This window comes from Canis aureus, chromosome 3 (assembly GCF_053574225.1).
Source record: "Canis aureus isolate CA01 chromosome 3, VMU_Caureus_v.1.0, whole genome shotgun sequence".
Lineage (NCBI taxonomy): Eukaryota > Metazoa > Chordata > Mammalia > Carnivora > Canidae > Canis > Canis aureus.
This window is the reverse complement of record NC_135613.1, coordinates 48,650,270-48,665,220: the sequence shown is the minus strand read 5'-3', so window position 1 is coordinate 48,665,220 and position 14,951 is coordinate 48,650,270. Positions and strand designations below refer to the sequence as shown.

The window sequence follows — 14,951 nt, the reverse complement described above, 5'->3', positions numbered from 1 at the left end:
ATATGTATATATATTTATATATATATCTATAAATATAAAATATGCCACCTCTTCTTTATCCATTCATCCATTGATGGACATTTGGGCTGCTTCCATAATTTGGCTGTCATTGATAATGTGGTGTAAACACAGAGGGCATGTATCCCTTAGAATTTGTATTTTTGTATTCTTTGGTTAAGTATCTGATAATGCAGTTTCTGGATTGTAGTGTAGTTCTGTTTTTAACTTTTTGAGGAACTTCCATACTGTTTTCCACAATGGCTGCACCAGCTTGTTATTGTCTGTCTTTGAAAAAAGAAAAAAAAAAGCCATCCTAGTAGGTATAAAATGTCATTTCGTTGTACTTTTCTTTGCCTGTCCTTAATGACTAATGATGTAAGCATCTTTTCATGTGTTTATTGGTTATTTTTATAACCTTTTGGAGAAATGCCTGTTCAAACCCTTTGCCTATTTTTAAGTTGGATAATTTATGTTTTTGTTATTGAGTTGTACTAGTTCTTTATATACTCTGATAGAAGTCCTTACCAGTATATGATTTGCAAATATATTCTCCCATTCTGTGAGTTTTCTCTTTACTTTCTTGATGGTATAACCTATGACACAGAAGTCTTTAATTTTGATATAATCCAATTATATTATATTATATTATTTATATTATATTATATTATTTTTTTCCCCCTTTGGTCATTTGTCCTTTTGGTGCTGTATCTGAGAAATCATGCATAGCCTAACCTAAGAACATGAAGATTTGCTCCTATGTTTTCTTGTAGAAGTTTTATATTAGTAGCTTACCTTTAAGTTGGTGATCCATTCAGAGTTAATTTTTGCATATGGCTTGAGGTAAGGGTTCAATTTCATTCTTTTCATTTGGATATCCAGTCATCCCAGCACCATTTCTCAGAAGACTCTCTTTTTCTCATTGAATTGTCTTGGCATCCTTGTTAAAAAGCAATTGACCATACACATAAGGGTTTATTTCTGGACTCGTGGTTCTATTCCATAGATCTATATGTCTCTGATTCAGTGCCTGTCAAGCATGAGTTCAAATCCTGGTTCTTCCACCTATGAGCTGTGAGAGCCTCATAAGAGCCTCTGTTTCCCCTCCTATAAAGTGGAGGTTATAACATCTTTTTTTAAAAAATATTTTTATTTATATATTAGAGATGGGGGGGCAGCGCAGAGACACAGGCAGAGGGAGAAGCAGGCTCTGTGCGGGGAGCCCGATGTGGGACTTGATCCTGGGTCTCCAGGATCACATCCTTTGGATGGCGCCAAACCGCTAAGCCACCCGGGCTGCCCTAATAACATCTTTTTTTGTAGAATTATGGTTAAAGGACCATGCTTTCAGTTCATGGCATACACTAAACACACATTAAAGGGTGGCCATGACAACATGACACTGGCCATTATCTGATAGCTTCACGTTTGCCACTAAAACATTTTATTTGCCTCTTAGAACAGTTTCTTATAAGGTTTTTAGGCTGTCACCCTAGCTCCTGGCTACTTGAAAAATATAAACTGAATTCTGTGTCATGTACCAATATGGAATCTCTTACATTCACGTGATTGCCATGAATCTTCCTGGCTTTATTTAATTATAAAATATAATTGTGTAAATACATATATGTACAAATATACGTAACACATAGCAGATGCTAAACAGTAAAACGTGATTTTCTCACTGCAATTTCTTAAAGGAATAAACACACAGATCAGATGGAACTCTTGCCACTGGACTGTAATTAGTAACTGTTTAAATTAGTGGTTCTCAAGCTACCTGGAGGCATCAGAGTCACCCGGATGACTTGTTACAGCACCAATTGCTGGGCCTCACCCCAGAGTTTCTGCTTGAGTAGCAAGGGGCAGGGGGCCGGGGCCTGAGAATCTGCATTTATAACAGGTTCCCAGGTGATGCTGAGGCTTCCGGTCCCGGGGCTACAGTGGGGAGAGCCACTGACTTTAGTCTTGTACATTTTAAGAAGGTGATGTTGAAGCCTGAGGCCATCAGATAGGTTCCGAGGAGGTGGCATTTATTTGCATCAGCAGGATGAGAGCTGATGTCACCTTCTTGGGCAAGGTAGATGGTACCTCAGCCCAAAGAGATGACCCCAGAGCCCACTGCATTGGGTTCACAGGTGAGACGCTGTTCACCAGGTGAGTCAGCCTAACAGTGGGTTCTACACGTGTGGACAACCTCGGGGGCCGCGGACAGATGATCAGACACGACACCTGTCTGTTCCAGGGCTCTACTGTCCCAACCTGGGCAGAGAGGGCTCTCCCCACCCTGGCCTCTGAGGTGCTCAGAGCCCCTTTTGGTCATGTGGTCTTTCTCCAAACAAGCGCTTAACCACATTTCCACTTCTCAGGGTCACCTGTCAGGCCTGCATTCACAGAGAGAGAGCTCTATTTGAGCTGGAGCTTGAGGTGTTCCAGAAGGATCCTGTCCCTTCACAAGAGGCACCATGCATGGGTTCATGGTACAGCTTGCAGTTTCAAGTTTCCGGAGGGGACCTCAGGATCTTGTCACAGAGTTTTCTTCAAGGTTCTCAACCCAGGTGGCTTTCCTACCTCCCTCAGAGTACACCTCTCGTACACGAGTGTGCAGCCTTGGCACAGCCAAGTGTCAGAACCCCTGGTGACACTTTGTTCTCAACCTGCCTGTGACCTCAGCTGCGTGCAAGGTCTTCTTGTGGTTCCCAGGCTGCTCCAGGTCAGAAACAAAGCCAGGACTGTTTCCTCCATGGTCTGTGCATGCAGAATTCCGCAGGCCCGAGCGCCCATGGCTCTCCTTCCTTCCCAGGAAGACATAACAGCCCCACATAGTCACTGCCTAACTATTGCTCATCTGATCTTTTTTTTTTCTTTCTGAGATTGTATTTATTTATTCATGAGAGACACACAGAGAAGCAGAGACACAGGCAGAGGGAGAAGCAGGCTCCCTGAGAGGAGCCCAATATGGGACTCAATCGCAGGACCCCAGGATCACAACCTGAGCCGAAGGCAGACAGTCAACCACTGAGCCACCCAGTCACCCCGCCTATCTGCTCTTAAAAAGAAAGTGGTCTTTCCCTCCCAACAGCTGTTCTAACTTATGGTGTTCCATAAAATTTAAGCAAAGTACCTCTTTTTTAAAATGCACTTCCCACTAAGCCAAGTAACTTTTTTTAAAATAAAGATTTTATTTATTTATTTGAGAGAGAGAGAGAGAGAGAGAGAGATAGCGAGAGAAGGCACAAACAGGTGGGGGGTGGCATATGGAGAAGCAAGCTCTCCGCTGAGCAGGGAGCAGATGTGGGGCGGAATCCTGGACCCCAGAATCGTGACCTGAGCTGAAGGCAGATGCTAACTGACTGAGTCACCGGGCATCCCTCAAAGTGACTTTAAGGCCAATTTTTTCATTCATCCAAAAATGTTTTGCTAGCTTCAGGTGAATTTGCTGAAAATCATCTTGTGAAGTGATTGACAATTTCTGTCTTAGCTTGGACCCCGCCCAGCCCCATCTGCTGATTTGGGATAGTTTGGTACATTGGCCTCTCCATTATTCTCAGAGGTCTTCTTATATGCCACACGCTAGGGATGTGGTGTTGAACAAAAGCTGAGTTCACTACTTTTATGGAAATGTGAGTCTAGGTGCAGAGCGACTGGGGGAAGGTGGATAAGGAGCAAAGAAAAATAATCCACAAATAATCACACAAACAAGTATATGATTGCAAGTTGTAGCAGGTTCCTGGGAGTAGGGAAGGTGTTATTTAGGGGTGAGGGTGGGTCAGAGAAGCTGAAATCAAAACAGGAGTGAGAGTTACCCTGGTAATCAATGTACCACAGAGGAAGAGGAAGTGTTCCAGGGAGTAAGACTTAGCATGTGCAAAGGCCCTGAGGTGGGAAATCGCCTGGCGCATTTAGGACTGCCGGTGGACTGGAATCCAGTGAAAATGTTGGAAAGTGGTACAAAATGAGGCTGACAAAGCAGCCAGGAACCAGACCATGCAGGTCTTAAAGGTACCACAGAGATGTGAGCAGGGACTCGGGAGAGCAGGCAGGTGGTAGGGGATCCAGAGAGAGAACGTGACAATCTGGGCATTGGGATGGAGTAGCAGGGAAAAGATTAAAATCAAACCCATGCACCTGCAACTCTGTGATAACCCAAGCTTATGCCAGAACTGCATGTCTTTACCAACAAAACTCTAAAGATTTTTCCATCATTTAAACAAGTTTCAAGGCTCCTTGCTCTGTACCAGGTGAAGGCTGCTACTTCTAACAAGAGCAATAGCACCCAGCATTTGCTCCAAACTTTCTGTGTGCCGGGCACTGTTTGTCATTGTTGCCTGTGCTTGCTTTTTCCAGTTGCTTCCATGGTTCTCCTCAGGGAGGTCAACTTCATGCTAAGAGATGAGAGAGGAAATGAGACGGATGAAGGCAGCTTAGAGCCATGAAAGCCGCAGAGGAGTCTCACGAAAGGCGGGTGGACCCAGGGGGCTCATCTCTCCATTTCTTTCCACCTCGTTTTTCAGATAGGGAAACTGAGGCCCAGAAAGACTAAATAGTTTGTCTAAGGACAGCAGCAGGCAGTGTTCAGCAGTCCATGAACATTTCCACTGAACTCATTAAACAGTGGAGCTGACGATCAGACCTCGGCAGGTGGGTTGGGCAACTGGCTCCAGGGAACTGCGGTCATGATGAGCCAGCACCAGAGGCCTTGCAGCCTGCCCTCCACTCAATGTCCAGTTCCCGGGAGAGCGTGGGGGCCCACGATCCCCCTGGTTAGGCTGCAGCTGGCGATTGCACCGAGTCTATGAGCAGAGGGCAAGGGGTCATCTGCAAAGATAATCAGGTGCCAGCACCCGAGAAGCAAGGGGGAGGGTTCCAGGTCAGGCACAAGAGGCCTGGTGCTCCCACCTGGTCACTTCCCATCTCAGAGCCCCCTCCCCTCACCTTCCACCCACCACCCTGCGCAGGCACCCTGGGCACCAGATCAAGCCTATGTTCCTCCTGCTATTCTGGAAGGTCAGTCTGGCTTGGAGGTCTTGTAATTCCTGGCCTGCATTCCTGCAAGCTGCAGCTTCCAAACTGGACCTCATCAGGACTGTGCCCTATCCAGAGGCATTCTGGAAAAAAACAAGGTCTGATTTGGATGAGCTATGATAAGCTCCCTCATGCCCACCCAAACCCACAGCCTGCGCAGCCCCTGGGCCTCCATGAGCCCGTGGCCCCTGGAGCCTCATCCATCCCCTCACCTCCTGCTGGCAACAGGGTACACACCACAGCTGCTGATTAACTGCAGCGGATGCATGACCTTGTTCACTGCCTTTGTGCCTTTGCTTTTGCTGTTCTAAGCCCTCCTTGCTTGGATACCGCTCACTAGGCACAGGCACTGTCTCTCTCCCGTGCCCTCAACCCCATCCGAATCCCTGTACCATCCTGTGCACATTCCAGCTGCCACAGTTTTCATATTGTTTTGAAATTTTCTGCTTATGCCATCATTCAGGAGATATTTATTGAGCAGCTACTGCATGCCAGACACTGTTCTAGGTGTGAGGATTACGGCAGCGAGCAAACCCAATTCTAGCTGGAGGGCAGCAGGTCGCAAACAAAATTAGGAGACAAATAGCATGTCTGGGGCAATGAATGCTCTGGAGAAGAGCCTGCAGGTGGGGAAAAGTGGCAGCAGTAGGGTAGGAGGAGGCCAGGAGTCTGCAGCCCCAGGACAAATATGAGAAGTGACAGCAAGTGACATCTGCTGCCTTGGGCTGGCACAGAGGAGGTGTCCAGCAAACATCTGGTAAGGAGCAGAGGAGGGGCTTCCAGATTCCTTCCTTCCCAAGCATCTCTGCCTTCCTGGGTGACCACATGGAGGAAGATTCCAGGCAGTCATCACTGGTCCTTGGCCTGTCTCTGCCATTCAACAGGAGGGCAAAGCCACACACAGAAAGCGCCCAGCCTCTAGTTCCCCGGGTTGGACATGTCCACCTCGGTGGGCCCCTGACACCTGTGCGCCTGGCGGGGAATGTGCCCGTGCCCGTCCTGCACTTTGGGGGAGCTGTGTGCACACTCATCATGACTCGTACCTCACCCTCTGCTGACCTTACATAACAGGGAAATTGGGAGAACAGCCTCGGGCGATTGAACTTCGGAAATCTGGAAGAGTTACACGCCAGGCTGAATCAATCAGGGCCCCCTTGCCCAGCCCAAACACAGAGGCTCCTTTTGAAGATTGGCTGGGAGCCCCACCCAAGCCTTCACAGACGCATTCTTGCATTTCAGAATAAGAAAAAAAATAAACAACCCAAGGCCTAATCCCCAAAGCTGGGGCTCAGAGGAAGTGGAGGTCCCTTAGCTAGAACCCATATTTGAACACTGTTTTGTTCTTGTTACACGAACTTCCTGGGCAGGGACTCCCAGGCCCAGTGGGCGGGAAGAAGGGTCCTTAAATGTATCCCCTCTAGGCTGCTCATTCCAGAAGTTCAAGCTGCTGAGAAAGACTGTGTCAAAGGTAATCCTCTCCCCCCATCCCTCCATATACCCCCGACCCCGTTCTTTTTTTTTTTTTTTTCCTAGGTGGGAATATCGAGCATCTTTTGGCCTCACCTTGCTCATCTGTAAAATGGACTCCTAACAGTTCCTTCTTCGTGGGCACTGCCATGGAGTTTTTGTGAGGATCCAAGGGAATGATGGAGGGGGAGTCGTCCACGGGGACACCTGGGGGCAAAGTCGGCACAGGTGAGGCAGGTGGGATGCAGAGGTGTGGAAAGGCGGACCAGTCCCGGGAAAGGAATTTCATCGGCTTGCTCCCCTTGGGGTGCCAGGTGCAATGTTAGATGCTTTCCAGCCCCATTAATGTCTGTGATAACTGAGAGGCGATGCCATTATTAATGCCGTCCATAGAGGGGGCTCCATCCCAGATACCACATGGTTCTGAGTGCTGGACCTGGGGTCACACCAGACTCTTCCACCCTGAGCCGCCCAGCCTTGGTGGCCACTGGCCAGAGGCTGCGGCCCTGGGTTGACCACCCAGATCTGGGGAGGGAGGCAGAACCTTCCAGTAGAGCTGTGTGGCTGGGGTTGTGGCCAGCTGGGGTGCCCTGGATGCCAGCAGCGCAGCGCCTCTCCTGTCTGTGCAGAAGGCCTGAGATGGGGGTCAGCACCAAGGACAGGGTAGGCAATGGAAGGTCCCAGAAACCACTCGCTGGAATTTGAAAAGGATTACACACACACACACACACACACACACACACACGCACAGACCTATTTCCATTTTGTAAAAAAAAAAAAATATATATATATATACACATCATATATACATAAATTTATGTATATATATGTCTGTATATATAGTATATACAGTATATACAATTTTTTGCAAGGTAGAAATAGCCTTATTGTTTTTTTTTTTTCTGATATTAGTTCTGCAGTGTCTGAAAGTGGTAGGATATCTCTGGGAGGGACAGTAAGGAATTCCTGAGGGAAAAGGGAGAAGGGAGACTTTTCCCTGTGCCCCTTTTGTCTCTTTTATTTCTTCTATCATGAGCGTGTGTTACCTATTCAAAAAGTTACAAACATTTTTTAAAAATGCAAGCTCTGTTGCAAAAGAAGTCAAACATCACAGAAGACGAAAGCAAAGATCACTACTAATTCCACCCCTGCCCGTTGTCACCTTGTTGGGGGTTATCCTTCTGGTCTTTTCTGGCAGTGTGTAAGAGCACACACACACACACGCACATGCACACACCTCCAGGTGCATGCCTAGTGTTCCTGCTATTCTGTAACTTCTTTTCTTTCTTATGTGTCATGCTATGCCTTGTGCCCGGGACACATCTGGCACAGAAAGCAAGGGAGCTCTACCTCCCTCCTAAATCCTGCACAATCATTCACTGCATAAATGCTATATTCATTTTGATTGCTGATGGACATTTAGGATGTTTCCAGTATTTCTGTGTTATATACAACCTCGATAAACTTTCTTAGCCACGAATGTTTAGGAGCACTGTAATTTCTGTAAGCTCCTGAAGGTTGAGTTTATCATCAGCTCAGGGGGTATTCAGAGAGTCTGAGGGTGCAGGCATCTGGGTTAGGGAACCGAGAAGGCAAAAGAATGCTATTTCCCTGTGCTCCTGGAGACATCTTCTTCCTATAAAATTAACGCGGTGGAGGAGCAGTGAGGGTGCTGCCCCTGCAGCGCCCAGGTCGTCCTCCCCTGCTCCAAGGTGCTGTCTCCCCCCAGGCACCATGAGCAAAATCAGCGAGGTCGTGCAGCGGGCCAGGGCCGCCTTCAACTCGGGCAAGACTCGCCCGCTGCAGTTCCGGATCCAGCAGCTGGAGGCGCTGCGGCGCATGATCAAGGAGCACGAGAAGGACCTGGCGGGCGCGCTGACCGCGGACCTGCACAAGGTGCGCCCCCCACAGTCCCCCTCTCCCCGCACACCCCCCCCCCCGGAGGCGAGGGGCAACAGGAAGGGTCGCTGCTCGCCTGTGGGACATCCGCTGCGCGCCTGCGCTCTGTGCCCGGCTCTTTGCATGGAACCGCAGCTAGTCCTCGCAGCACTGTGCCAGTGGCAGGACCCTTTCTAGAGGAGGAAAAGTGGAGCTCAAGCCATCAGACGCTGCGATGCGGCGCTCAGGCCACTCCTCCCAACCCATTCCGAGCCCCACGATCCCCCGCAGCCCAGCGCAGGGCCCGGCAGCTCCTTTCCCCCATGTGCCTGCCATGCCCTCCTGGCTTCACTTCCTTCTCCATGCAGCCGGGAGCACGAGGCCACCCTTTTTAGCCATGTGCTGCGGACCCGACACCCTGGACTTCTGATCTGCTCGTTCCCCCAGGCCTCAGCCCCATGCAGGCCACCTGATTCCCGCCCCGCCCTCCTGCGGCCCCACCAGAGAACATCACAGCTTGGCATCCCAAAGGGGTCCCCGCTCTGCGGTATCCTCCCTCCCTCCCCATCCATCCTTTACCCTGAGCAAAATCAGACCCCTCCCAATTCTCAAATCCTTCACCTTGCTGCCCTCAAGTCCCCCAGCCTTGCTTCCCCTGTTGGGTTTTGCCCTGGAGAAGAGCAGAGGGGCTTTGGAGCTCATCCTCCTCCTGTTTCCAGGCTAAATCCAAACAACAACTTCACAAGTTCTGTTGTGCTCTTCACAGCCAGAGTTCCTGGAAGAGTGGTGTATTCCACGGCCTGCTCCTCCTTTCTCCTCACCCCTGCACAATGGCTTCCTCCCCACCCACTCCAGGAGGATCCCTTGAGCCCTCTGCCCACGCCCTCCTTCTCCAGCTGAGGTTCTCCTGGATTTTGTCTTCTCTTTGGCAGTCATTTTCCTGTACCTCCTCAAAGGGGCCTTCTTAGGGCTCCATCCTGGGTTCAAATCTTATTTTAATCTGTATGCGTTCCTGGACACACCTCTTCTCTGTTCTCCCCTTGAATGACCTACAGATCACTGCCCAGGTCTGAGGTCTCCTCAGGCAGCATGAACTTGACCTTTCCAAATCTCCCTGGTCCTCCAACACTGTCAGAGAGGGACCCTCACAGACCTACCACCCCAGCGGCAAAGCCTCAGCTCCGCCAGCACCCCCACCACGTGACTTCTCTAGCTCAGGCCCCGGGGAGCCCCCACTGAACACTCTCCCATCACCCTGGCAGCTGAACATGCTGGGCTGTGGCCAACATGCCCACCGGCAGTCCTGCGAGGTCCAGATCATGCTCCGATTATTTAGATCAGGAAGCTGAGGTTAGGAGAGGGTAGGCAGCTCATTCAAGGTCACAAATCTAGGGAACAGTGAGCCAGGACAGCCAGCCCTGGTGACTCCCTGATCAGAGCTCCAGCTGCACGGCTGGCCCTGGATCTCCCAGCAGCGAGCTCACACGGAGCCCTGTTGCCACCACAGAATGAGTGGAACGCCTACTACGAGGAGGTGGTGTATGTCCTGGAGGAGATCGAGTACATGATCAAGAAACTCCCCGAGTGGGCTGCAGACGAGCCCGTGGAGAAGACTCCCCAGACCCAGCAGGACGAGTGTTACATCCACTCGGAGCCCCTCGGCGTGGTCCTCATCATCGGCACCTGGAACTACCCCTTCACTGTCACCATCCAGCCCATGGTGGGTGCCATTGCTGCAGGTATGTGAGCTCCGTTTCAGGAGGGAGTCACCGAGGATCAAGGTCCCAGCCCTGCTGAGTGTGGCCAGAGATGAGGGGCGGGGCAGAGCTCAGCGAAGATGGGGAGAAGATGGGGCCTGGGGTCAGATCGTGGTCTGATGGATCTTTCTTCCACCAGAGGCTGTAGGGACCAAACTATGTAGCCAGACCCCTGGTGCCCAAGGCCCAGTTGGGCTCAGATGCCCCTGCAGCCTGCGCCTCCCCACTTGCAGTGTGTGCCGGGCCGGGCTGCTCTCGGCTTAGAGACATCTGAGCTCACCGGTCTCGCCAGTCCAGGGTAGAGACTTGTCCCTCTTCTCCCACTCGGAGGCAGCTGCAGGGAGGTGGGGGGCAGCTCCTTCGGGCGGGCATGTGCCCTTGGCTCCTCTGTCCACTCCTCCAAGGACACAGAGAATGGATGGGGCTCTGGGCTTGGTTACTGGCAGGGCAGGGCCCTGACTCTGTGCGCCTCGCAGGGAACGCAGTGGTCATCAAGCCCTCGGAGCTGAGTGAGAACATGGCAAACCTGCTGGCCACCATCATCCCTCAGTACCTGGACAGGGTGAGGTGCTCTCCAAGTCTTTGGGGGGTTGAGAAATAGTGAATCTGTGCAGCAAGTGGCTAAACCTTGGGGCGAGGGCAGCCAGCCTCTCCCATAGGGGTGAATGAGTCCCTGGGTCAGGAGAAGGGGTCTCTTTGATGGTGGCTGGCTGGGCAGGGTGAGGAGGGCTTGTGGTCTTTCCTGAGCCGTGGCTCCTCCTTGCACAAAAGGACCTGTACCCGGTGATCAGTGGGGGCATCCCTGAGACCACAGAGCTGCTCAAGGAGAGGTTTGACCACATCCTGTACACGGGGAACACCGCCGTGGGGAAGGTCATCATGATGGCTGCAGCCAAGCACCTGACACCCGTCACGCTGGAGCTGGGGGGAAAGAACCCCTGCTACGTGGACAAAGACTGCGATCTGGACATTGCCTGCAGGTGAGGGGTGCGGCACCTGTCTGCACCGAAGCGGCCGTCCTGGCTGCCTTCCAGCTCTGGGTCCGGGCATGCTGGGAAGGCTCCCACAGGGGAAGATTCTTCCAGAATTCTAGTCTGGCCAGAATTCTTTCATATCCCATGTGTGCAGCCTTCCAGGTGGCGGGGACCCCAAGCAGAGATGATACCTGGCCATGCCTAGAAGCCTGTGGGATGCTTCCACTGGTGGGAAGCTCACAGCCTTTGGCTTCTGTCACCCGAGAGCTCCCCCCAGAGCTCCCCCCCAGAGCTCAGCTCCTGGTGCCTTGATCCAGAGCTAGCAGAGTAAGATGCTTGTCTCCAGGAGCCTCCCGTGCCTTGCAGAATGCAATCTAATCTGCAACTTTTCGCAGACGCATTGCCTGGGGGAAATTCATGAACAGCGGCCAGACCTGTGTGGCCCCTGACTACATCCTCTGTGACCCCTCCATCCAGAACCAAATTGTGGAGAAGCTCAAAAAGGCTCTGAAAGTGAGTGTGGGCCCCTGGGGCTGAGTGGGAGGCTGCGAGGCAGTGAGGTGGGCCTTGTCTTTAGAGAACGCTGGATTTTTTTTCCTGATCCTAAAAACAATCTATACTCTCTGTAGATAATTTGGAAAAGATTATAAAACAATAAAGCATAAAGCCAAAAAAGGGGGGGGGCATGCCTGAGTGGTTTAGTGGTTGAGCATCTACCTTTGGCTCAGGTCATGATCCCGGGGTCCTAGATGGAGTCCCACATGAGGCTCCCCACAGGGAGCCTGCTTCTCCCTCTGCCTGTTCTCTGCCTCTTTCATAAATAAATAATCTTTAAAAAAGAAAAACAAAAGCTCCACCCAGAAACCCACCACCTCAAGACAATGACTGCTGCCTTGTTGGTATGTTCCCTCCCCGTCCTCTCTGTGATGACACATATTTGATCCATTCGCGATGTCCACACAACAGTGTGTATATTCCTTTCAAATACTGCTGTCTCACAGCTGTCCATCTGCCACGAAAGTTTGGAGTGGCCCAGATGTCACAGCAGCTCGGCAGCCCCCAGTGTCGCTGTGCATCAGCTGGGTGGTGCCCCTGTGCCCCCAGGCCAAGGACACCCCTCAGCCTCTGGCCCTGATGAGGGTCTGCATCCTCACCTGAAGCCTGCCACCTCTTCCCTACAGGAGTTCTATGGGGAGGATGCCAAGAAGTCCCGTGACTACGGAAGGATCATCAACTCCCGGCACTTCCAGAGGGTGATGGGTCTGATGGAGGGCCAGAAGGTCGCCTATGGAGGCACCGGGGACGCGGCCACCCGATACATAGGTATGTGTGCTCACCCTTGGTAAGAGCACTGCCCACCCCACCCCATCCCTGCGGGTGGCCAGGGGTCCCCGCAAACTGGCGGCAGGTGGGCACTGATCCTTGGAGAGTGGGTGTGGGGTGGGCTCTGGGGCTGCAGGCAGGCAGGGGCTGGGAGTGACTCCTGCAAAGCCCATCCCCAGCCTAGAAGCCTTCTGCCCACAAGGCCCAGGGGACAGCTTCATCTCCTCCCCACTCCTGCGGCATCAGCAAGGGGTATGAGGAGCAAGACCACAAGAGCGGCAAGTGGCCAGCTGGAGGGGTCCCAGTGCCTAGGCTTGAAGGTCACCAGATGCATCCCCACCTTGCCCCCAGTTTGGCAGGGAGTGAAGAGCTCTGGCAGGGGCTCAGGTGGCGGGCAGGGCACAGTGCCTGCCCCCTCGTGATGTGGACCCTGTGTCCCCCAGCCCCATATAGGTTATACATAGTTCTTCCCACAGTCTGCCAGGATGGAGCCCGGCAGGTGGAGGGCTCATCCAAGCCCCACCTGAGCCTTCATGGCCTCACCTGTGCGGGGATTGAAGGACGAAGTTAGATGCCTGCACTGGCCAGGCAGGCGGGGCCCTCGGCACCTGCTGACTCTGGCCTGTTTCCTGCCTCAGCCCCCACCATCCTCATAGACGTGGATACCCAGTCCCAGGTGATGCAGGAGGAGATCTTCGGGCCCGTGATGCCCATCGTGTGCGTGCGCAGCCTGGAGGAGGCCATCCAGTTCATCAACCAACGCGAGAAGCCCCTGGCTCTCTACGTGTTCTCTCTAAATGACAAGGTGGGCCCAGGATCCGCTCTCCCCAGGGTCCTGGGGTCCCTGACACAGCATTATGTGAACAGGATCCAGGGGGCCACAGGCCCCGATTCAAATTCTAGCTTCAGTGCTCACTGCTGTGTGATCTTGGGCAAGTCACTTAACTTTTCTGGCCCCTTTCTCCTGAGCTCCGAAACCAGTTGTTTCCCACAAAGTACTTGACTTGTGGGGAGAATGGGAGACCCTGACTGGGGTTCAGACTGTGGTGCGGCTCTGCCTCTACCAGCTTGGCCCTTGAGGCTCTGGGATGCACCCAGACAGGGTGCGAAGGGGCCTGAGGTGTCCTGGGAAGGAGACTGAGGCAGAGGCTGGGTGCCATTGCAGATGATTAAGAAGATGATTGCAGAGACATCCAGCGGTGGGGTGACAGCCAATGACGTCATCGTCCACGTTTCTGTGCACTCCCTGCCTTACGGGGGTGTGGGTGAGTCTGGGGCTGAGCTCACTGCCCGCTTGCCCCCCTAGAAATGTCCCCCCTCCCCATCCCTGCTTTGGGAGTTCAGGAGCGGCTGGAGCAGCCCTGGGCCTCAGACCCCCACTAACCTCTCCTGTGTGGCTCCTGTCAGCATATTCAGGAGCTGTGTTTGACCTCAAGACCTCAGGGGCCATGAAAGGTCCCCTGGTGCAGCAGGCCTGCTTCTCAGAGGCCCCGAGAGAGGGGACACAAGCCAGAGGTCACATGGCCATCGGGTGGCATAGCTGACACTGAACTCTCTTGAGCACTCTCTATGTCCCCAGGGTGGAATCCCTGGGGGATGCTCCAGGGACTGGCCACCCCTGGGTTGCTGAGGCAGGGGCTGGGGGGTCTCCGGGCACCCGGGGCTGAGCTGGCTCCTCCCTGCAGGCAACAGCGGCATGGGATCCTACCACGGCAAGAAAAGCTTTGAGACCTTCTCCCACCGCCGCTCCTGCCTGGTGAGGCCTCTGCTGAATGACGAGTCTCTCAAGACCAGATACCCCCCGAGCCTGGCCAAGGTGAGAGGCGGGGTGGAGGCTGTCCGGGAGGCTAGGCTGCTGGGAGCCCCTGGGCCACGCAGGACCAGGGCCTTCTTGCCCCCTTGTGTCCTCTTCACAGATGACCCGTCACTGAGATGCACCTGGCCTCTCCGCGCTACACCCCTGCCTCTGTCCGGCCCTAGGAGGATTGTTCCTGGGCCCCCCCTTTGCTCCTCTGTGGATCAGCGCATGCCCCCACTCCCATCTGGGCCCTGGGCTTCACTTCCCCAAGTCCCCGCCCCTTTGCTGGACATAGAAGAGACCAATAAAAGTTCATCAGCCGGACAGATGTGTGCGTGTGCATGCTTCCTTTGCAGAACGCCCCCCATCCTCTCCAGTCCCATTCACACCCCCACCCCAGCCAGTTCTTATCCTGATTCACAGTGAAGGTCTCCCCAAAGTTCCCCATTGGCCCCTGGGGCCCCGAGGCAGGGGCACTGGTGAGCACGAGACACTTATCTTGCATCTAGACTGTGGGAGTCAGCTCCATTTGTGGAGTGTACCCAGGGAAGGGGTGACCATCGGGAGGCTGTCTCGAGAGCAAACGGCTCAGAAACTGGAGGCCAGTGTGCTCCTCACAAATTAGGTTTGACACCTAGGTCAGGGATCCCGTGGTGAGACCGTGCAGTCGTCAATGCGAACCCCCCTGGTGACTTCCGAGGGCAGCCCCTGGGCAGAAGGCCAGGAAGCCAG

General features: G+C 53.0%; 1 protein-coding gene across 1 annotated transcript; it reads left to right on the top strand.

Annotated features, from left to right (window-relative positions):
• Positions 1 to 6,403: 6,403 nt before the first annotated feature.
• Positions 6,404 to 14,543, top strand: ALDH3A1 (aldehyde dehydrogenase 3 family member A1). Its single transcript, XM_077892468.1, has 11 exons — positions 6,404 to 6,490; positions 8,219 to 8,385; positions 9,875 to 10,106; positions 10,601 to 10,686; positions 10,896 to 11,104; positions 11,494 to 11,611; positions 12,280 to 12,421; positions 13,060 to 13,226; positions 13,587 to 13,686; positions 14,107 to 14,237; positions 14,338 to 14,543. Exons 2-11 carry the CDS (start codon positions 8,224 to 8,226, stop codon positions 14,350 to 14,352), a joined length of 1,362 nt encoding a protein of 453 aa, XP_077748594.1. The 5' UTR covers positions 6,404 to 6,490; positions 8,219 to 8,223; the 3' UTR covers positions 14,353 to 14,543.
• The last annotated feature ends 408 nt before the right edge of the window (positions 14,544 to 14,951 follow it).